At 34.1% G+C, this 23598-nt stretch overlaps 3 protein-coding genes and 1 non-coding gene across 7 annotated transcripts; 2 read left to right on the top strand and 2 right to left on the bottom strand.

The window, feature by feature from the left end:
* The first annotated feature begins 4833 nt into the window (after window positions 1-4833).
* LOC21387771 (U-box domain-containing protein 4) lies at window positions 4834-7166 on the top strand. Its single transcript, XM_010096389.2, has 2 exons — window positions 4834-6371; window positions 6555-7166. The coding sequence occupies exons 1-2, from the start codon at window positions 5067-5069 to the stop codon at window positions 6615-6617; spliced, it is 1368 nt and encodes a 455-aa protein (XP_010094691.1). The 5' UTR covers window positions 4834-5066; the 3' UTR covers window positions 6618-7166.
* A 3136-nt stretch (window positions 7167-10302) lies between these two features.
* LOC21387770 (inositol transporter 4) lies at window positions 10303-13959 on the bottom strand. Of its 2 annotated transcripts, none has more exons than XM_010096388.2 (7): window positions 13864-13959; window positions 12947-13150; window positions 12664-12734; window positions 12228-12563; window positions 11987-12094; window positions 11071-11676; window positions 10303-10964 (listed from the first exon to the last, which is right to left on the bottom strand). In XM_010096388.2, the coding sequence occupies exons 2-7, from the start codon at window positions 13077-13079 to the stop codon at window positions 10482-10484; spliced, it is 1737 nt and encodes a 578-aa protein (XP_010094690.1). In that variant the 5' UTR covers window positions 13080-13150; window positions 13864-13959; the 3' UTR covers window positions 10303-10481. The 2 variants fall into 2 exon arrangements, with proteins under 2 accessions (XP_010094690.1, XP_024020232.1); XM_024164464.1 differs by lacking the exon at window positions 13864-13959 and adding an exon at window positions 13594-13637.
* Window positions 13960-17346: 3387 nt separating this feature from the next.
* TRNAL-CAG lies at window positions 17347-17427 on the bottom strand. Its single transcript has one exon. It is a non-coding gene; the product is annotated as a tRNA-Leu (tRNA).
* A 2107-nt stretch (window positions 17428-19534) lies between these two features.
* LOC21387769 (ras-related protein RABA5a) lies at window positions 19535-23123 on the top strand. 3 transcript variants are annotated; one of them, XM_010096387.2, is made up of 5 exons: window positions 19535-19703; window positions 21385-21463; window positions 21596-21742; window positions 21877-22305; window positions 22537-23123. In XM_010096387.2, the coding sequence occupies exons 4-5, from the start codon at window positions 21966-21968 to the stop codon at window positions 22869-22871; spliced, it is 675 nt and encodes a 224-aa protein (XP_010094689.1). In that variant the 5' UTR covers window positions 19535-19703; window positions 21385-21463; window positions 21596-21742; window positions 21877-21965; the 3' UTR covers window positions 22872-23123. The 3 variants fall into 3 exon arrangements, with proteins under 3 accessions (XP_010094689.1, XP_024020225.1, XP_024020224.1); XM_024164457.1 differs by adding an exon at window positions 20142-20191 and having other exon boundaries at window positions 21596-22305; XM_024164456.1 differs by having other exon boundaries at window positions 21596-22305.
* Window positions 23124-23598: the final 475 nt, after the last annotated feature.

Here is a 23598-nt window from a genome sequence, read left to right as displayed (position 1 = left end):
ATTATAAGCATAGAAACGTTTTGTTGACTGGCTTTAATGTATGATCCTGATTAGACTTTCACACAAAAAATTTAAATAAAAAAAAATTCTCATTAATAAGTTTTCTCACAAAATTTAAATTCAAAATTAAAATTATTGATTTGAACTTATGAATTATGTTCTAACTCAAGAAAGTAGACACACTAGTTCAGACTTGAATGACCTCAAAAAATAAAGAAACTTAATTCTCGTCACAAACTGTTTCACTAATAAATTTTAACAGAGAGCTCAAATAGATAATATGTGCAACAAATTCTAACACTACAAATTGAAAAAAAAAAAAAAAAAAAAAACGCACCAATAATCGAGTACACATACGGTTCCGTAACAACTTTATGTAAAAACCGTTTGGTTCATGGATTAGAACTATTTTTAATTTACGTGTATTTTTTGTGAGAGAATACTATAGCGAACCACGAATCATAATTCGAATAGAGAACGAATCTCTTTACCAAATGGGTTCGCCAACGTATTAATATACTCGTTACAATTAAGCAATATATTATTGACCGAACAATCTCTATTAATTATAGCTAATAATCAATCATAAAACTGTTCGACAAAGACAAACTCGATCTTTTTTCGATTGCATATATAACTATTATAGGAAGTTAGGGTGCTAAACAGCTCAGCTTGTTGGATAATAAAACACATATGAAATATAAAACATTATATATGACTAATATTTAAAAATGCTGTCGACAACACAACAAAGCTTTATAAATTAGTATATACATAATATGAACGCACATTATATGGTCTCATTATTTGTAAGGCCATGTACATTGGTTGTACGTGAATCTTCATATATGAATGAAAACGTATGCAATAAGGAAAGATTATCTGGGATTATTTCTTGTAAACATGGTATTATTTAGGAGAGGTTCTGGAAAGAGCATGCTTATCTAGGCAAGTTCAACATATAATCGGCAATCTAAAACAACTATAAAGAATAAATTTTAGTGATTGGCGAAGAAAATTAAGCATGATAAGTCCAAGGGAGACATTAGTCATGAGACGCTTCAGTTCTTTCTGGTGAAGAATTTAATTAAATATTAGGCAGACCATTTAGGTAATTAGGTGAACAAATTGCTTGTTTTCAAGGAAAAAAATGTTTATTTATTTAGTTTTTTTTGCTAAATTTTGAAGTTTATTTATTTAGTTGACTTCATTTCACCGATTCGAGTTTTGCTATAGTAAAAAGTTTTAAAAAACAGTCACATCTAACTTTCTTATTACAATAAAACGTTCTCACATAAGGTCACATTTCAACTCAAATTAAAAATTCGAATCAACGAACTAAACATGGATCTAAGTCTTAAAATCATCAACTTTGTAATTTTTCTATACTTTATTGTTTATTATTAGAGACATTTTCTGGTACGTCAACATATCAGTAAATGAAGTTTTTTATACGTTAAATTTATATTAAATCACATAAAAATTAAAAAATATACAGATTTAACAATTAAGAAAATTGATAAATTAAAATCTCGTTTACTTTATAGATTCAAATTTTTAATTTAAATTGAGATGAGATATTTTTTAAAAATTTTTTATTAAAATAAAAAAAATTAAATGTAATATTTTTTTAAAAATTTTTACTATAAAAATTTAAAATTAAAAATTTAAATCGATAAAAAGAACGAGAGGTTTGAGCATATAAAAAATCTCTTATATTATTATTCTCGATAAAGTCATAGCACGCGGTTTGTTTTTTTTTTTTCCTTCTTTTTAAAAGTACTTATTTAAGTGAAATTAGTACGATCACAAAAAATAAAAAAAAAGTGTAATTAGTACGAGGTGTGTTTGGTTCTCTGTTAGCCAAGCACGTGTGGTCAGATTGTTTGTGAAGCCACGTGTGGTTGAGGTGTTAAGTAGTAATGATTCTAGACGCATACTGCTCACGGATAAAAGTAAAACTATTTGACAAGGCTCATTTCTCAAGCTCTATTAAAAAAAAAAAAAAACAAGGGGTCATTTCTCAAGCCCTTCTTACCGTTGGATCAGGATCCAACGATCAAAACCCCGTAACGGAGTAAAAGTACAAGCGTGAACTTGCAGGAACACGTGGCGATCAGTCCAGATATTTACAGTTGTAACTGATTCTTGTCGGAATCACCAACACAGAATCTTACCACGTCATTCTCCCAGTCTTATTCTTTTTTCTTATTTTATTATAAAAGGCTGAGCTATTGGAAGTTGAAAAAGACGAAAATAAAACAAAATAAAAATCCAGCCAAAAAAGACCGAAAAAAGGTATTATTAAATTTGGCCCACAAAGAGACTAAACGTTGTCACTTTGGCCCCGACTTAAAGGTCTCGTTTCTTTTACTTATTCAGGTTAAGAAATTGATTTAAATAGTACATTTATATAAAAAAATACTATAATAAAAGTTTAAATTATAATTTAAATTAGTAAAATAAACGAGTTTAAAATGACACAACACTTCACTGAACTTATTGTTGGTTAAAACATGATACTACCTTCAATGAAGCGTGAATTTTTTTAACAAATTTAATCATATATACAAATTTAATCATATATAAGTCACGTGACTAGTCGGTGAAATGTAATATATATAAGAGGGTGATAACGATGACGATGCGGGATTAGGAGGAAAGAATGAAGCGACTCCTTGGGTTAGAGTATGGAAGCATTTGTGATTTTTTTAAGAAATTTTTTCTTTAATTTAAACTACATTTTGTTTAAATTTGTTCTATATTCTTTTTATCAAGCAGTCATGTGAGACGCATGATTAAAATTATTAAAAATTAACATCTCAAGGAGGAAAGTGTCGAATTTGAAACTTATTACAAATTTAAAAGAAAATTTTATGTCATTTTGAATTGTAAAATGTAAAGTGAGATAGTCACTGTTCTTTTGAGACCAAAATTGAATTTACTTAAACAAGTATGAATATTATTTGTAAGGTTTAAAAGCGAAACATTATGTGGTAGTGAATGGAAAATTGCTCAAAATCATTGTTTTTAAGGTGTAATTAAAAAAATATATATTTACTTTATTAAGAGTTAATTTTGTTCATGAATTAAAATTATGATATTAAAATTATTTTTTATTTATGTGTATTTTTTATGAAAAAAAATAAAATTATGATATTATAATTATTTTTTATTTATGTGTATTTTTTATGAAAAAAATTATGACAAATTATGAATTATGATTCGAATAGAGAATGACTAACTAAACGGCTCTAAAACAACACGAGAACCATTGACATCTCTATAAACGCCCTTTAATTTTCTGAACATGGGCAACCAAAGTATCCCACCCAAACAAATCCCTCTCACGCGATCCCTCTGATGCGAGCCATTCTCAAAAGGAAATCTCATCTTGCTCTCTGGGTTCACAAGGAGATCTCGAGAAAGAGTAGTTCGTGAAGACGTTTGGGTGGATTTTGGCCGGAAAAGAAGTATAACACGACGGCGCTTGGATGAAGTTCAGCCAGAGAAGAAGTAGTTCGCGATGGAGACGGCGACAAGCAAAGAGAGAGAGATCTGGAGAGAGAAAATTGAGGAAGATAGAGAAACAAACAGACAAGGGAGGAGAGAGATAGAGAGGAAAAAAAAAGTGGTATGAAAGTTTTTGAATGTCATAAATAATATATAATTGTAAAAAACAATAATTAAACATGAAATTTTCTCTTTTCTTTTTCTAAGCTTATTTTACCTCTTTTGCTCTTGAGGAGACGAGACGATGATATTGAATGCAAGTGACATTTTTTTATTGAAACTATGATGCAAGTTAACAACTAGACAACTACCACGGTTAAATTTTTTTTACAAAGGTTTTTGACTTAATTTTTTTTTATAAAAGATCATGAATAAAAAGAGGAAACTTTTATGTTGGCAGAAAGAAAATTTTCAGTACCATATTAGCAATACAATAGGGTTCGTTTAGTTCGCTGATTCGAGATTTGATTTTATTTGAGAGTTTTATATTATAATAAAAAAGTTAGATATAATTATTTTTTAGAATTTTTTACTGTACTAAAACTCAAATCGGTAAAATAAACATGGCATAACTTGACAATATATTTGTGAACTTTGTAAACTAAGGCCTTATTATTTTTATTAATTTAAATTTTTAATTTGAGTTAAAAAATAAATTTATGTGAGAGAAAATAATATAACATAAAATATTAAATTTAAATTTTTATAAAAAAAATACTGTAATAAAAATTTAAATTATAATTTAAAATAACGAAACAAACGAAACTTAAAATTGTAAAAAAACATTATTTGTAACGTTAACTTTTATAAATGATCCGTTTAATTTTATAATTCAAATTTTTAATTTAAATTAAAATATAATTTTATATGAAAATTTTTTACTCTAATAAAAAAATTAAATGTAATTATTTTTTAAAATTTATTACCGTAACAATAATATTTATAAAAACAACGTCACGATTTTAAAAGTTAAGAACCCGAGACGTCATTAATCCTTATAGAATTTAACGAGGACATTCCTGTAAATTTAAGCCGAAGAATTCGCAAAAACTGATGAAACGACGGCGTTTAGTATGGTGCCGACGGTCCCGCCAAGGACAGCAGTCAGAAAAATCAGATCACCGCACAGTGCTGTGATCACAGTCGCATCAATCAATTCTATTGCCGTCGATTCCCGAGTGAACATCGTGTCTTCTGAGCGTCGATCTCCCACGAATGAACGTCCCATTGTGGTGTGTGGCCCCCACTTGACAGGACCTGAGCACACCATGTGTTATATTTATTTCGACTGTCATCGAAGAGAGTCCCACCCACCCTGTCACTCTATCCCTTGCCTAGATACCAAAAAAAAAAAAAAAAAGAAAACAAAAAATGAAAACCAGAATTTTAAATCCTCAATCCACTAGCTCATCTTCTTCTTCAACCTCTGGCTTCCTTTTCTCCCGTACTTCCACCATGAGATTTTATTAGAAAACTCCAAACGTAAACTTCCAGACATTAATAACAACTGAAAAAAATCTGAAAGCTCTAAAATTTGGGTTGTTGTCTCTACAATGGTGTCTCTGGAAGATTCGCATTCGGGTTCGACCCGGTTCCCTCTGACCCGAAACTACTACACGGCGGCGAACTCGCCGTCCAGAATTAGCAGACACACCGGCCGGTCGATGCGAACCATTCGCTCCAACTTCTTCCAAGATGATCACAGCTGCTCCACCACTCAAGCCTCGGGATTCGTGTCCGAGAACTTGACGGAATCGGTCATGGACATGAGGCTCGGCGAGCTCGCCTCTCGCACTATCAAGGCTGTTAAGTCGACTTCCACGGAAGAGGAGTTTCTCGAGCTTTCTCAGGCCTTCAGTGACTTCTCCGCCTGCAGCAGTGACATCTCCGGCGAGTTGCAGAGGCTCGCGTGCTTGCCGTCGCCGGAGAACGCTCCGAAGAGCGAGGAAACGGCGGAAGATTCTTTTCCGGAGCCCGAGCCTTGCCTAGGGTTTCTCCAGAGGGAGAGCTTCTCCACCGAGATAATCGAGAGTATTTCGCCGGAAGATCTGCAGCCGACGGTCAAGATCTGCGTTGACGGACTTCATTCGTCTTCGATCGCCGTCAAACGATCGGCGGCGGCGAAGCTTAGGCTCCTCGCGAAGAATCGCTCCGACAATCGCGCGTTGATTGGGGAGTCCGGTGCCGTCCCTGCTTTGATTCCTCTCCTCCGGTGTAGCGATCCCTGGACGCAAGAGCACGCCGTCACGGCCTTGCTCAACCTCTCTCTTCACGAAGGTAACAAATCCCTAATTACTCACTCCGGAGCCATAAAATCGCTGGTATACGTGCTGAAGACAGGGACGGAGACTTCGAAGCAGAACGCGGCGTGCGCGCTTCTCAGCCTGGCGCTAATCGAGGAGAACAAGAGCTCCATTGGAGCATGCGGAGCAATTCCGCCTCTGGTGTCTCTCCTACTGAACGGATCGACAAGGGGGAAGAAAGATGCTCTAACGACGCTGTACAAGCTCTGCTCAGTGAAGCAGAACAAGGAGAGGGCGGTGAGTGCCGGCGCGGTGAAGCCGCTAGTGGAGCTGGTGGCGGAGCAGGGGACGGGCCTGGCGGAGAAGGCGATGGTGGTGTTGAGCAGCTTGGCGGGGATTCCGGAAGGGAGGGAAGCCATAGTGGAGGAGGGGGGGATCGCCGCCCTTGTTGAGGCGATCGAGGATGGCTCGGTGAAGGGGGAAGAGTTCGCGGTGTTGACGCTGCTTCAGCTCTGCGCCGACAGCGTCAGGAACAGAGGGTTGCTGGTCAGGGAGGGTGGGATTCCTCCTTTGGTCGCGCTTTCTCAAACTGGAAGCATGAGAGCTAAGCACAAGGTCAGTTTCATACTTTGATTACTGATTACTGATTCAATTGATTCAAGTTAAGTCTGATTATGCTAGTATGAACTTGGATTTTTTTCAATTGTGTGCGCTAATCTTGGATTGATTTGCATATTAGATTAGATTCCAATGTCATAGGATTGATTTTAATGGAGTTAAGATTGATTCTTTTTTCAGGCTGAAACGCTTCTTGCGTACTTGAGAGAACCGAGACAAGAAGCTTCATCTTCGAGTCCTTAAAACTGAAACAGAGTTAAAAACTTACTACTTAGACAAGAACTTATACAGTGTGGAAGGTTGTTTGTGTATATAGGGAGGTTGGCTTGTGTTATTTGGGTTCTATTTTCATCTTCTTCTTCTTCAATTGTTTGTACAGCGTGGTTGATGAACTAGGAAGAATGAATGTACTGGGAGAAAAACTAGAGGGAAGCTAGTGAGCAAAAAATATGACCTTTTAGACGTATGATTTTTAGCTATGTTTTGGGGTTTTTTTTTTTTTTTTTTTACTACCCCGATTTTCCCTTTTTTGTTAACTTTGATTTTCTAGTGGTGGCAATGTGTGCCCTGTGGGTTTTGGGTTTAATCAGATTTGGGTTTGGATGACTCAAATGTTGTTGAAAAGGTTTATTAGTCTTTTTTCCCCTAGTGAAAATAGAAGAAATCATGCCATTACTTGGAGCATGTTTTCATTTGGTGATTTAACTTGTAGCTTCAGTTTGTGTTAAATTCATCGATGATCGATGTACTAGTACACATATATACTGCATCAGTTGATTTCTTTTACTGGAATTCCTCATTTTATTTTGTTTTGTTTTAGAAATCTTCTAGTTCTAAAAGCCCTTCCTGATCCTTTCCGTCCTGGTGGTACTTAAAAAGCGTAATTTAGACGACTGGCCTGTTGGTGAGTGATACAGAACTATGCTGACTGATGCCCATACCATCTTTACGCTTCCTTTAGTAACGTGGAAATCAGACTTTATTCTTAGCTTAATGAAGGCAATTGAATCTGATGTTTTGACTATTTAACATTAAAAAGAAAGATGAGCCATCCACGACTCCTCTTTTTAATTTTTCACATTGATAAGAAAAATAATTACTGAGCTGCCTAACAAAAGACCTCCAATCCTGGGGTCGAGAATTTGAATTTACGTTTTTTTTTGTGAAAAATGAGGAGAGAAGAATGGGGGCAATTATGTTTTTTTGATTGAGTTTTTAATTTCAATTTTTAATTTTAATTTTATTATTTATAATTAAAAGTTATTAAAAAAAAGTCGCATCTTAATTAAATGATGATAGATCCAGCGAACCCGGTTGGGCTTTGGTGTAAAATAAAGCTCAACGGGTGTGTCATTTCTACCATCACCACCTCCACCTGTCGTACATGCACAGATCTGGCAAAGTCCACCAACCGATCCTTCCCAACCCCACAGACAGGCCATAAGACGAGATTTTGAAAAAAATTTCTTGTATGCAATTTGTGCGTGTTTGTTTCCCTTTCCTTGTCGTGACTCCATCATGCATTAGCTGGCAGAGCAGGTTTGTTTTGTCCCTCTGCTTGTTTGGTTTTGATTGCAATCTAGAAATTAAAATCGCTTCTTTTTGCAATTTGGAGTAGTTTTGAATGACGGGGGTGTCGGTGCCATTCATCCAATAATAACATTTTTTTAGAAATTTTTTTGACTGAATGACTGTCCTATACACGTATATGGGGGTGGTGAAAAGTGTAAGGTGTGCTTAAAGCAAACCCGGGAAATTGTTTTTACATCAACGTGTTGTGTTTTAATTATCCCAAAAGAAAATTATGACCACACGCACTTTATAAGCAATCTTTTTTTTTTTTTTTTTTTCGGGTCGCCAACTTCCCTTGGATGAAATGCACCCGTTTTAGGCACAACATAGCTCAAGTCTTTTTGTCCACAAAAAAAAAAAAAAATAATAATAATAAAAGAAGCATATCCAAAATCTTTTTGTCCACAAAAAAAAAAGGAAAAGAAAAGAAATATAACTAAAAAGTCTGAAAGACCGTAACAACAAATTAATTATCTTTTCTTAGCCAAAAAGAAAAAACCAACTAATTATCTCCGTTTCAGCCACGAACCATTTTTATCAGGTCCCATAATGAAATTATAGGCCAACTTCGGAAATTACTGGTCAATTGTTCGAGAGGAACCATTAATTCCAAGAATCAATAGTTTACAGTCCTCTGGCTTCATAATATAAAGGAAAATAAATAAATAAATAAAAGATCCTATACCCCATGAGTCCTTGAAAAGAATTAGGCAGATTTTATAACAGCTAATTTTCTTGTTCCTCTGTTACTTCCCTCATAAAGGAATTCAACATCTTTTCTCTTCAATGAAATTTTGGTTCTCAGAACTAATCATGTGAAATATAAAATTGAGATGTAACAAAAAATTGTATTCAATGAACGATGAACTTAACTTCATTTGTCCTATACCATTTGTTACACATTTATAAAGGCGCGCTAAATAAAAAAGTAAATAAGTGGCCGTTTTGTTTATGGATTCAGAACTATTCTCATTTTACATGTGTTTTTTGTAAGAGAAGAACACTGTAGAGAAACATGAATCATGATTCATAATCATAGACGAATACATGAAACAAACATCGGTTACATCGTAATTTTTACACATATGACACATGTAGGACTGATCATTTGGAAGGACGAAGAACGAACCCTAGAAATTTATCGAAGAATGCTTGAGAAATTATAATAGACTCTTCTAACAAGGGCCTAGACTAGGTGAGGGTACATGGGGACTTTGGAACAACGTAGATGCTTGGCTTAGTTGGTAAATTGTCAAGATTGGTCACAGCATTCCCCTAGAGGACTTCTTGCTATGGAAGACAACCACTCATGTTAAGGTTTAATGATAGTGGTGTTCTTGTCAGTTGTAATCAGTGATCGGTGGCCTGCAATTTTCATGAGAGTACTTAGCAGTTATTTGCCTTTTTGTTTTGAATTCGATCCTTAATTCCCTGTCAGTGGACCTCCATGAAGCAAAGCCACTGTTGCTCAACTCTTGGCAGAGATTATTCAAGCCAACCACTTTTAAACTGTTGTATTAGAAATTGAACAGTCGTTTTTTTTTTTTTTTAAAAAAAGAAAAGAAAAAAGAAAGCATTTTGCTCAAACTCATCATTCAATGCTTGACTAGGAGATTAACGAGGCTTTGGCAGCACAATTTGGTCGTGAGATTTTGAGTGTTGATTCAACCACGCAAGTGCTCAGCAGAATCACCATCAGTGGTAGTGGACACGGATGCCTACTTCCTTATTCACAGCTCAAATTTTAATCACATTTAGAGTTCCAACCTTAGAAGTAGCAATGCTAATTTATAGTGGGTATCAGTGGCGGAGCCAGCCTTTCACTTCAGTGGGCGTACACTAAATTTTTTTTTAACAAATTATCTTAGTGATATAAGAAAATATATTTATTTTAGTGGGGGCATATATTATTTCAGTGGAGGCTTAAGTGTAAAATTTTAAAATTTTTAAAGGTAATATTTTAAAAAAAAAAATTTAAGTGGGTGCGGCTGCCCCTGCTCATCTTCAAGTGGCTCCGCCACTGGTGGGTATAAAAGACTAGTGGTGGACTGGCAAAATCTGGATTGTGAACGGATGATGAATAGGTTTGAGCCCTTGATTATTGCACTGATGGAAGCACTTGATTCTTTTTTATAGGCATTGGAATGGATACATGAGTACACCAACGATCCCTTTTTAAACCAGCCAAAAAAAAAAAAAAAGTGCTCAACAGAATATGATATTTTGGAAAAGTTAGATGAAGGTCACAAATAAATGTTCAAGAACTTAAGCGTTATAAGCTACTAATATAAGTTCACTTGTTTTCCAAATTAGTCCTAGTGCACTAAAGCATGCACAAAACTTCATAGTCTGAATACTTCTGAAAAAGTTCAATGAGTGACAAAACTAAACAAACATATAACTAAAGATATATTAGTAGCTTCATTCATAATAATAAACTTTAAACAAGAGCTTATCGTTAGAAAACTCTGAAGTTCTGAACAAAGCTCCTTAACTAGGTGAAACAGTTCATAATACAGGAATGTTCTGAACACCTTAAGAGGACGCTTGACTCTTGCCGTTTTTCTCGTTCTTGGAACGAAGTGCCTTGGGTTTAAACCCACGCTCGAGCAATTTCTCAACCTCCTCAAATGGCAATCCCTTGGTTTCAGGCACTAGGAAATAGATGGCCACAAGTCCAACCAAAGAGAATCCAGCAAACAGCAGAAAAGTCCAGGCAGAGCCCAAAGCCTTGGTGAGTGTCAAGAACGTCTCACTCACCAAGAGATTGGCTGTCCAGTTAGAAACTGCGGCAATTCCACCGCCAGTCCCTCGGTATCTCAAAGGGTATATCTCCGAGTTCACAATCCAAGGAACAGTTCCCATTCCAGGTGCATATGTTATAATGTACAACCCCAGAAGTATAACTGCAAAGAATCCAACTTTGCTGGGACAACCTTCAGTGTACCATACCCGACTTTCTCCGCGACATGCGCTCCTCACACCACTCTCAGTAACCAAACAAGCTCCTGGCTTAAACTGTTTCACAAGAAACAAAAATTAAAATAAGAAAAACCATCTTCACAAATATTACACTGATGAAGTTCTAGGCTATAAAGTGGCTTAGAGTCAGCAATTGGCGTACTTCACTTCCTTGGCTAGAACAGAAACCGCACTCCGCTTTCAAACATGTCATGCAGTTCCATGACTGAGCATTTGGGGCCGAGAGGTAATCGGCACAAGTGGAGTTCCCTCCAAAGTGCGAGGACTCAAAGCTTCCAATAGCTGGAGCATGGCTAGCAGCCTGGAAAAAGACCCCGGATAAGGCCAAAAGGCAAACAATGATCCCAAAGAGGGATACAATCATCAGCCTCCTCCTTCCATATCTGTCCACTAGACACATACTTATAATGGTTCCAACAACATTGAGACCAGAAGTGATGAGAGAAAGTGCTAGAGCTGTCTGCTTGGAGGCGAACCCTGCAAACTGAACGATCGTTGGGCTGTAGTACATGACAGTGTTTATGCCAACAAATTGCTGCGCCACTTGGACAGTGACGCCTGCGTAGAGTCCTCTTCGGACCACACGGTTTTTCAGAGCACCCTTCAATTTTGTGATAAATCCCTCCCCAATTTCTCCTTCTTCAGCCTTCTCAGCTTCGACGGATTCATGCAAAGCTTTCAATTCGTCTTCAACTTCGTTAGCAGGATAGATTTTCTCTAAGATGGCCCTGGCCTCATCTACCTTGTTCTGATTAAGAGAGATATCCATATCAGAATCAAGTTTAACATAATACAAAATCTTAAAGTCACTTGTTATAAATAGTTCCCAAATCAAATTATTCAATAAATATTTGACAGCACATATCAATAGGCTACATAACTGGAAGACCTCTTATAGTTTCATTTGTTAGATAGAGAATAAGAGATCCTTTTTAAAACTCTAATTTCATAACCATTTACAACCATATTACAGAATCATATTTGTAATGTTACAGAAAAATATTTGTGAGCTAAGTTAGCAAACTTCAAAGAATTCTATAGATGATTACATAATTTACCTTTCTGTAGAGCCATCTGGGTGACTCTGGAAGTGACAACATCAAAACGAACTGAACCAAAGCTGGAATTCCTGCCACACCAAGCATCCAACGCCATGTTCCAGGAGCCTGAAAAAGATCAATTTCAAAATGAGAAAAATTTGTTCAACACCTTTTGGAACTTAAAAAAGTTCAAAAGAGAAAAAAAAAAAAAAATTAAAACTGAAGAGCTGAGGACTATCACAAGTTTAGATGTAATTACTCTAGTAAAAGCCAGATTGATGAGGTATGACAAAAATTGTCCTCCTGTAATAAGCAAACCGTTTGTGCTAACAAGGGCTCCTCTGATTTTAGCAGGAGAAGCTTCCGAGATATAAAGTGGAGAGGTCATGGAAGCCATTCCTACTCCAAGACCGACTAATATTCTTCCGACTATAATCACCCAAGGAGCCGGAGATATTGCCATGACTATTGCACCAACGAAGAACACTATATCTGCACATAGTATTGACTTTTTCCTGCCAAAGGCATCATTTATCCACCCACCAATTGCAGCACCAATTATAGCACCGGCAACAGCCATACTCACTATGGTTTCCTGAAGATATCAATGATCAAACAACAGGTTAAAAGATTACACACATTGTTTTACATTAGTATCCACATGGAAAAGGCAATCCACTTTGTTGGAAGCTCACCTGCAGCCATGTTTTCTTGTCAACTTCTGCAAAATCCTCACGAATGTAAAGCAACGCCCCGGAAATCACACCTGCACAACCGGAAATATTGAGTTTTCATCACTCACATCTTGTGGCTAATATAGAATAAATTTTATTTCCTTTTAGGCTGCTTCTTAGCATGGAAGAATATTCACTAATATGGATTATAAGCCCAGTTATAAACTTGCGCTACATATTTCCTCTCTGCCGTAATGATTTTCATAATACAAGAAGGAAGTTTTCTCAGCAGCATGTTAATTACCTGTGTCATATCCGAAGAGAAGGCCTCCGATGCCGGCGGACATTGCAAGCCGCATAATGTATGGCCTCTTCCATGTTGTTCTCCAGCATTCTGTGAATTCTGCCTTTTCTGTGCCGTGAACACCACCCTCCATTCCACGCAAATCGGCAAAGAAAAGCTTCACTGACTACGTAAAATGCGCAAATTCGAATTTCCTAGAAGACTCTGTAGGAAATTTTAAGGCCATCAAATTAATGTACTTGAAACTATAATTGAAAGAATCAGATGCTCTTATAGCTTGAACAATCCTTAAAACATTTGACAAATATTTGGTACGATGTTAAACATTTCTAAATTATCATAAGATTCTATCTTATCAGACAACGGAATAGAACGAGAGAGTTTTCTACAAACAATCATTGACGAAAAGCAAGAGCCATTGATAGCCACAACAGATAATATGGTGCAAAAGTTAATTTTATCACACAAGTCAGATTTCATATTTAATTTATATTGAAATTGTTAGCCAAAACAGAGCCATTTGCTATCAACTGTGATTTATACCTTGTTATAACTAAACCAAAGAAGGAGGAACACAAAAAGAAGGAAATTTTTTCGCAATAAGAGAGGATAAATTAGAACGAGATTGATCAAGCAAAGAGAAAAACCTTTCTACGAAAAAGGAACCAATAGTAGCAACAGCAACAATAACAACTGATTGAATGAAGAGAAAGAAAGGACAAAAAAAAAAAACAAAGACAATGGGGTTATTTTGCACTCATTTCTATATTGAAGTCATCGAAGAATAATGCTTAACCATCCTTTATTTGTGTTTCTGTTTTGATTTATTTTTGAGAATCAACACGAACCCAGTTTCAACACTCATGAAAACATCTCTAGAAAAAAAAAAAAAAAAAAAAAAAAAAAAAGGCTATTACCTTAACAATCTCCAACTTTTTCCCCGTATAGTCAAACTACTCTTGCATGCGAGTCTTTTTCTTGACGTTGGATTTTTTTTTTTTTAATTCCTTAAGTTTTCTATAATGGCGTTGTGGCTTTTTACGTATAGGTTTTATATATAGATATATAGACTGAGAGAGAAATTAGTGTCAATTAGATAACAGGGTAATTTTCAGCCGGGAAAAAAAAAAAAAGAGAACAGGGAAATTAATTATGGGATGAGATTATACTAAAAAAAAAAAATTATGGGATGAGATCAAATCATAATCCCTATTTCTTTCCTTCCTTAATAGTTTGGAATTTCCATACAAGTGGTCTGACAATTGAAATAAATAAATAAAAATGAATAAATTACACAAATGTGGGAGCCACAAGATCGCCTCTTGAGCCAAAGTCGCTAATTAAAAGGAATACTCTAACTAATTAACCAAAGAAAACCTTAAAATGATGGATTTAATAGAATTAATTACGTTTTTCTAAAACAAAAATCAGTCCGTTTGGTAAACAAGTTCAACTTTAATTTGAAACAAATAGTTCAAATCTTGGCAAATATTTTTAAGATTTGATTTAATATCAAAAAGATCTCAAAAATCTTACCCTTTGTTTTCATAAAAGTTAAACCACAATTTTTTTAACTTTTCATTTAAAAAAAAAAAAGAAAAATTCAAACCACCACATTTCGAACATATTTACTTTTGAACTCTACTACTCAAAATGAAATATGATTTTAATAAATTAATGACTATTTATCTTCTTAAATGTCTTCTTCGTCTTCATCTTTTTTTTTTTTTAGAGATTTCTTTCCAAACTTATATTTTAACACTAATGACGCACAATTATATCATTTTTTTTTTTCTAACATTCGGTTTTGGTTCAGGATAAGCCCTACACTACCTCATTGAATTCAGGTGAACAGATAAGGGCAAAATTACATAATGATTATTAATGACACTCTTTTTTTTTAAATGAGATTATTAATGGCACTGTATATGCTATAAATACTTCCACTTTACTTTTTAGGGTTTTTGGCGCCATGTTCTGAGCTTTTCAAAAGGGAAAGTTTTATTAGACTTTATTGTTTATATTTTTTTTTTATATATAATTATGACGATGAATGTTGTGCAAACTGCAAAATTTTCGAATTTTAAAGATTTTTAGGACATTGAAGACGGAATTTTGCACCTTATAATGTGAATATTTTGTAATATTTAGAGTTATTTATATGTCATTACTTCTAATATTAAATTTTAAAATGAATCTTATGGTCATACATCAAAACTGTCTGTCCAAAACAAAATTTAGAGACTAAAGAGCTAAAATAATTTTAGAAATCAGTTCTCACAATGCTAATAATTCAAGGCCGACATCATCACCTATTTTTTAAAATATTTCAAAAGCAACGAACTCCAAAAGAAAAATAATAAATTAAAATAAATAAGAAGACCATGGAAAAGGGGCAATAAGAGACGTCGACGTACTTTTCAACATGGAATCAAAGGTAACGTAAAAAACACGCATTAAAAAGGGAGGCATGAAAAGAGAAAGTTAGTAGAAAACGACAGTACTAGTGCCTTAACAAAATAAAAGTACGATGATATTAAATGGTGCGTTAGTGGATGGATTCAGAATTATGATTATGTATCATGATTCAGAATCATTGTTTGTTTACAGTGATTTTGAATCATGATTCAGAATCAGTGTTTAGTTTGGATAATTCTGAATCATGATTCAGAATCTGATGTGATGTTTTAAACTAGCTCAAATCATGATTCTAAAACCACCTCCCTCTTGAATTAAGATGATTTAAACACCTGATTCTGAATCATAGTTTCAAAATTATGATTTGAACCCAAAATTATGAATCATCATTCTAATTCAAAAATCATGATTAAAATCACCTTCGTTTAAATCCTCGTACCAAATGAACCCAAAGAAAGAAAATCGTCATCTTACCAAACAACAAAGGGATATGATTCTTCTTTTTCCCAATAATCTTCAGCTAAAGAATGTTTTTCTTCTCTGCAAATATTGATAAAGAAGAACTTCTTATCTTTGTCTTTGTTATTAAGTAGGCTTAATACAGAAGGAGTAAGGTTGTCACTCGCTTAACCAATCGCTTTAAAAAGAAATAATCCAGCTATATTTAATATCCATTTTGACCATGCCGGCTTAACGGTGCCTTAATGGCGACATTAAATTCAAGGGCCTTATCCGCCATTATTAGAAAATCCTCAACTTAATTATCTTTACACCTCAAAGTTCCCTTGTTATCGGGGAATCAATAACTAATTACCCTTGCATCTAAAAATGTTGAAGCTAATCTTATTAATTAGTTTTTTCTTTATGAAAAATCCTATTTCTAAGGCCTCGGGTTTAATTCTAAAAATGTTTAATTACTTTATAAATATCATAACATAAGAAGTCAATGACTAGTGTTTAAGCCATGTTTGTTTCGAGGTTTAAAACCAAAAACTTCAATTCAAATTATAGTTTGAGATTCAAATTGATGTTTGGGACAGAATAAAAGCACAACTAAAACTATTAACAATAGTACAAATCCTTGATTTTAGAGTTGACCTCCTAAATTCACACAATCCAAGTTTTATACAGGGAAATTATTCAGATTTTACTTTTTCTCCCTCTTGAGCTTCAAGCTTAAAAACATCATAATTTTTTCGTTTCAATTTTGATTAAAATAATTTTTTTCTAATGTGTTCGTAATGAAAAGAAGAATAAATCTTTATACATATTGCATATTTTTTTAATGTTATTTACAATGAGGTTTTATAAGATTTTGTAACAGAATTCTAATGACAATTTTCAACACTTTATCTACATATAGTTTGGATTTTATTACTAATTCAAATTACAATTTATTTGTCTATCTAAATACTGGTTCCAATAGCAATTCAAACTAAATCACACAATCCAAACAACAAACGAAACAAGGCCTAAGATTTCTTTGTCAATATAAATTCCTAATGTTTATTTTTTCTATTAAACAATTGACTATTTAATATTATCTTTCTAAACGTCTCTTGTGGCATACTTGATTTTTTTTTTCTTTTTCCTATTGAAAAAAAAAGGACTCAAAAAAAAATCACTTGCTTACTGTTATAACTATTGAACATATGCAACTTAACTTTTTATTCTTGTAAGTGAATAACTTTATTTCAACTTAGCCTTTAATCATACCCTCTCAGAAAAAAAAAAAGAAAAGAAAAAGATCGGGAAAAAAGAACACTATATGAATCCTTAATTATTTATTATAAATTTTGTTTTATTATTTATTTCACTTTACTAATATATCATACTATTATATTTATGATTGTCATTCTTATTATCAATTATTCCTTCTGTTGATTTAAAAAATCCAAACATAATTTTTTTAGAGAATATCCTAAGTCCTAACATATCCTCTTCCACACACGATTTAATCAAATAAATAAATAAAATAGAATTGTCAAGAATGGGATTCGAACCCATGCCCTTTCGGACCAGTACCTGAAACTGGCGCCTTAGACCAACTCGGCCATCTTGACTCCGTTGGTATTTTCAATCAAGTTTTTAAATTGACCAAAAAAAAAACGGAGCACTCAAAGCCTCCCTTAAACCCTCTCTCTTTGCCCTAATTTTCATATTTGAAGTTATTTTGAGGAAAAAATTCCTCCTCTATTTTATTAAAACATAGAACGATAATCATGAACTGATAAAGGGCATCTCATCTGAATTTATTAATGGATTACATTAGAAAAAGTAAACTTAGTCAAAAGTAATAATAATACAATAATTTTTGTTTAGATTGACTTTAAAAAAGTTATTTTTGGCTTATTTAATATTTAGTCTAAAAGCCGTTTTTGAATTTATTTAGATGAACAATTTTAAAGTGTTTTTTGATTTTTTAAGCACTTTTTAAATAAATCATCTCTTTAGTGCTTATAAAAAAATTTTATTTACATTTTTAACTTTTTATTTGTGAACAACAAATTAAATATCCAATCTATATCCTTTTATTACATTATTTTTTATAACAATAAATGCTTTTGATTTTTTATCCAGATAGGTTCAAAAGTTCTTCTTAGATATAAAAATATTTTTTCAGATACTATCTAAATACTAATAAAAAAGTCTCAACTTATGCTTATTTTCTTCTACTGATTAAAAACATAAGCACAAACTATTCTAAACCGGACCTAACACCTAATGCATAGTGATTGAAGTTATTGAACAATATTATATGCTCCTATAATCGTGGCAAAACCAGAATGTTATTTAGGGGTCCAAAAATTTGAACTAAATTAATGGTGCAACTATTTATTTTTTAGTCTTTCTTTCTCTTTTATTTTCAACGTATTTGTATCTTCCTTTGCTTTAGAACATGTTATCATGTGATCTTCATATTTGCTTAGGTGTTGTACCGTACAAGTCTACAAGCGGTCACGCAGCTCAAAGGAATGGTGAGTAGTTGGACTTTCTTTTTCTCCGCATATGCTTTTGGCAATTACTTCATTTAATATTGCATCAAATGATTAAGTGGACGTTTGGTTAACGGATTCAGAACTATGATTTAAAATTATTCTCGATTTATATATATTTTTTATGAGAGAAAACATTATAACGAGTCACGAACCATAATTCGAACCATGACACGAATCATCATACTAAAACACTCATGATTTTATGATTTATGAATAGCATGTGCGCCTTAAAATCCTATTAATATTATTGAGTACTCTTCCTTTCTCTTTCTCTTTCTCTTCTCTGTCAATCATTTTTGTACATGCGCGTAATGTAGCCTTCTTTTATCCATTTTTTCCCCATAAAATATCCCTTTGTGAATAGTGATGTACTAAAACATATTTAATTTAGTGGATACTAATTGTCACAATTATTGATAAATAAAAATCCAGCTATGCTAGTTCAGGTAAGATGAAAAAAGTTTTCAGAAAATTGTTAAAATTATGAAAAAAAATGAAGGGAAAACTTCTTTGAAAAATATGATGACATATATGGGAAAATGTAAAAAGAAAAAAAAAACGTGGATCGAAGCAGGGCATTGGTTTTTCTGTAAAAAAGGATGAGCAGGGTGTTTTTTTTTTCAAGATTTAGAACCCGTTTCGTTCATGGATTAGAATCACGAAATTAAAATCATTTTTTATTTACGTGTATTTTTTGTGAGAAAAAATACTGTAGTGAACCATGAATCATGATTCGAATCAGAGAACGAATCCTCCAACTAAACGGGCTCTTATTCCACCCTCACAAAAATTTTGATTCATTCCCTAATTCGAATCATGATTCGTGATTCGTTACAGTATTTTTTCTTACAAAAAATATATATAAATTAAAAATAGTTCTAATCTATGAACTAAACAGACTCTAATATTAACATGAAGTTTAAATTTCAGCAACTAATAATGATAAGAAGGAAAATAATTTCATCCTCAGAAATAAAATTCATCAACTTTTAATTGAACAAATGTCAAGGGTTCAAATCAATTTTTCTTTTCGTATTTAACGGTTGAAATTGGATTGCAGCCTCAATCCAAAATAAATGACGTCTTCCTCACTTCTTTGTCCGTTCATTTCACACACATTTAACTGTATAGATCTTATCAGACATAAATGCCCTCACCATTTTCATTATATCACCAAAACTGCCCTTTTGTATGTTTCTTCATCCGCTCCATTTGTCCGGTGGGTACCTCTGAACCCTTATCCTCAATTACTTTCTCGCCGTTTACTCTCCACGCGATCTCTGCCTCTCTCCGTTGACCTCCGATCTTCACTGCTTATCGCCGCCGATCACAATCCGACGGTCTCTCTCTCTCTCTCTCTCTCTCTCTATATATATATATATATTTATATATATCTATATATTTATATATATCTATATGTGTGTGTGTGTATAACAGAACACCGCATTTGGCTTCTTCTGTTCTGAGCAGATCCTATGGCAAATATGAAATTCCAATACAAACTTGAAGTTTTCTTTCGATTCTTTTTTGTTTGATTTCGAATTGATTGTTTCAATCATTATAATTTCAAAGCATCATTCTTTTTTTGGATCTTGAAATATTCGATGTTCTTCGGGTGTTAGTGCTATTAGGTTTACTGACTAAGTCCCGGTTTTTTTTTTTTTTTTTTTTTTTTTTTTTTTTTTGTTTCTTGTTTGGCGAAACGTTTTTTTAGAGGGCTTTTGGATTTAGGTTAGAATTGTGCGGATGGGAATTCTGAATGAATTTGGTTGTGGCAGGTTTGGACGGGCTCAAGTCAGTGATCTAGTAGTATTGGGTCCCCATTTAGGTAATGCGTAGAATTTAAAAATGCTCCAAATTTCGTCCAGAATTTCTGTCGGTTGTGTCATTTTGTTCTTAATGCCGATGACAATTCAGTGCGATGGTTTAATTTCCAATGCAAATTTTGGTGCTTTTTTAATTTTTGATTCCTTTAGAATGAAATTCCTGAAGGAAATTCTGCACTTTGAAGAAGGGGATTTTGGTGATGAGAAAGTTACGTAGTGCTCTCAATATGGTGTTCATGGCGTATTCGGAGTTGTGCATTTGGATTACTTTGGGCACCAAATAGTTGGATCATTTTTTTTTTTTTTTTTGGGAATGTACAGTTAGATCTTTTTAGTCTTGACGTTTTCCAGTTTGAGACGGAAGAAGAATTTTCGAAGCCCTTTACTTTAGGTCTCTAAGGAGAATCAAATTTAAATGTGGAGAGGTTCATTTAGCCCTTTTTTTTGGTTTTAAGAATCTGTTCTCTCCTGGCATTGAAGCTTAGTATGACGGTGCAAGGGGATATACTTTGTGAATTAGGTTCATTTGAATCATTATAATCATTACTGCAAGATGTGTTTGGAGATTAGTCTTTTAAACTTATATTACTATTACATTTTTTTGCAGTGGATAGGGACTGGGTTTTTATTTTTATTTATTTATTTATTTATTTTTTTTGTGGTGGTGGTGGTGGGTCGGCTGTGATATGTGGAGGCGCTGAACATAACTTGTGCTGTTTCTTTATGCTTATCTTGCTACTGTTACGAAATCATTTATGTAGGACCTCAATTATTAGGAGCCACCATTGACATAATTTTAATTTCAATAATATAATAATGGAAGAAAACGACTCATCAACTTACATACTAATGTATTCTGTTAACTTATTAGAGAAAACTGAATTTTTAAGGGCTTAAAAATTAAAATGACAATATTTCAAAGCTCTACTAAAGCAAGAGCTTAAAGAAGCTTAATGAAGGGAACTGCTAAATGACCTTTTAGTGTATAAGATAGAGTTCAAATTTAGTTCTCATTGGGTAGGTCCTTTCTTCTCACCTTATATTTTTTCCAACTCATGTAGTAAGGTTATAAATTCAGGCAACTTATAAATTATTGATTCTATCATGATAAGCCTGATAATGTTTCAATGAAGCAAAGAAGCTTCTGATTAGCGGTTGTGATAAAATATTTTGCACAAATTTCATTCATCCACAGGGTTGATCCTGGAAGCATTAAGCTGGTGTGCGAGTTGGAGTAGGAAGAGGCCAAAATTCATGTCAAACGAGGGATTGAGGTATCATTTACTTTTGTGGGATGTAACATGAAAGCACAAAGGGCACGCTCTCACCCTCTCTACTTTGTATAATAAGTAAGCTAGAAATTGCATCATTAACATGTAGTTATTGATGCTCTTGTGATGCAACAGGGACCTAAGATCTCTGTCACTTATGTGAGGGCATGATTGGAATTTTTAAAAAAGAAATCTACCAGATCAGCACAGGGAGCTGAAAGTGGAGCCAAAGAATTACTTTTCTTGGTTTAACGTGACAGAGTTTGTTTGCCCTGCATCCAAGTAAATATTGAATGGCGGGTGATGTGCTATATATACCTGCCTTACCCTCCAAGTTTCTTGAGTCAGCAGTTTTCTTCATGTATGGATAATTCCATTTCCTCGTCTTGAATACGTTGAAGTTTGATCTCTCATAGGTTAAATATTAGTCTTGAAAGGCCCAAAATCAAGACACTGCTCTTTACAATTATGGTTCGATAGAGTGACAGTTCTGTGAACGTTAGCAATGGCATTTTATTCTGAGGAGGAAAAAACTGAGGATTATCTTTTCAAGATTGTTCTAATTGGTGATTCGGCTGTTGGAAAGTCAAACCTGCTTGCAAGATTTGCTAGAGATGAGTTCTATCCCAATTCCAAGTCAACGATAGGGGTAGAATTCCAAACACAGAAGATGGACATCAATGGCAAGGAAATTAAAGCACAGATTTGGGACACGGCTGGTCAAGAGCGGGTTAGGGCTGTTACATCTGCATATTACAGAGGTGCTGTTGGAGCTCTTCTGGTTTATGATATAAGTAGACGCCAGACGTTTGACAGCATCGGAAGATGGCTTAATGAACTTCACAGTAAGCATCTCAACAATCTTTCTTATAGTTTGTTCCTTTTTACTCTTTGATTCTCCTTTTTCCCCGATCTGCTCTTTCTGGTGAGTGTCTGTGTGGAGAACTGGGGATCGAAGTGTTCTTTTCCTGCTCGTGATAAATGTATTGATTTGTTCTCTTGGTGGTTTACAATATGTTGCGTGTGTTTTAGCATGACGAGATGAGGATTAATTGGGTGTGTGTGCAATTGAACAGCTCACTCCGACATGAATGTAGTTACAATACTTGTTGGCAACAAGTCTGATCTTAAGGATGCCAGGGAGGTATCCACTGCTGAAGGCAAAGCCTTGGCTGAAGCGCAGGGTTTGTTTTTTATGGAAACATCTGCTCTCGATTCATCCAACGTTGCCACCGCCTTTCAGACGGTTGTGAAAGAGATCTATAATATATTAAGCCGAAAAGTTATGATATCTCAAGAGCTCAAGAAGGATCCCACCTGGATGGGGAATGGAAAAACTGTGGTTTTACAGGGAGATGGGAACCAAGAAGCAGAAGCAGAGCCTAAAAAAGGTTGGTGCTGCTCATCTTAAGTTATACACACGAAGGCACTGAACAATCTTTTGCTGGTTCTAACTAGTCTCTTTGTTACTTTAGGACTCTCCCAGATTCCTTCCTCATGTGACCTAATTTCTTGGATTTTATTGAAATATGAATTGAATTTCGATTCATTTTACTTTCTTCTTTTATGGGTGGTTTGTAGAAGGGAAATTGAAGTAGAAAATGTAAATGACGTGAAGGGGATTGAGAAAGCTATGCTATACATCGTTCAAGTTTTAGTTTTCTATTTATTTCAATTTCATTACATGGTCTTTGTGCTGGCTCATCTCCTTCGTTCGCTAGGTGATTGATGTTTGCCATCATTTCTCAAAATACCTTGCTTGTACTTGTCAACTTACAATGGGGAAACAGAATGTGCATTTTATTTATGCCCGTTGAGATTTATCTGTCAATCATGCGTGTATGCTTTGCTTTGAAGTGATTCTTTGGAAACAGAGAACCAAAATGGTATATCAATCTTTGCCTATTTTAAACAAAGTTAAAAGGGATAAACAAGAATTCCCAAGAATGTTGGCCTTGCTTGAAGGCAGAACGTGGTTTATATTCGTCTCATGGTCTAGGTGTTTGGAGTTCATAAATATTAGTCTCTTTCATTTCATTGATTCGAGTTTAAAATTTAAATTTTACTACAGTAAAAAGCTCTTAGAAACAATCACATCTAACTTTTTTTGTTACAATAAAAAGTTCTCACATAAAATC

Source organism: Morus notabilis, unplaced genomic scaffold (assembly GCF_000414095.1).
Source record: "Morus notabilis unplaced genomic scaffold, ASM41409v2 Scaffold443, whole genome shotgun sequence".
In the NCBI taxonomy this organism is placed as follows: Eukaryota; Viridiplantae; Streptophyta; class Magnoliopsida; order Rosales; family Moraceae; genus Morus; species Morus notabilis.
Note: the sequence above shows the minus strand (reverse complement) of the source record. Positions and strands in the feature narration are given on the sequence as shown.

Coding starts and splice junctions, on each gene's coding strand:
- LOC21387770 (XM_010096388.2), bottom strand. CDS start 13,079: ATGGAGGGTGGTGTTCACGGCACAGAAAAGGCAGAATTCACAGAATGC. Junction 12,095..12,227: donor TCAATCTGGCTTTTACTAGA/GTAATTACATCT, acceptor GATCTTTTTCAG/GCTCCTGGAACATGGCGTTG. Junction 11,677..11,986: donor CCAGATGGCTCTACAGAAAG/GTAAATTATGTA, acceptor TCTCTTAATCAG/AACAAGGTAGATGAGGCCAG.
- LOC21387769 (XM_010096387.2), top strand. CDS start 21,966: ATGGCATTTTATTCTGAGGAGGAAAAAACTGAGGATTATCTTTTCAAG. Junction 22,306..22,536: donor ATGGCTTAATGAACTTCACA/GTAAGCATCTCA, acceptor GCAATTGAACAG/CTCACTCCGACATGAATGTA.
- LOC21387771 (XM_010096389.2), top strand. CDS start 5,067: ATGGTGTCTCTGGAAGATTCGCATTCGGGTTCGACCCGGTTCCCTCTG. Junction 6,372..6,554: donor GCATGAGAGCTAAGCACAAG/GTCAGTTTCATA, acceptor TTCTTTTTTCAG/GCTGAAACGCTTCTTGCGTA.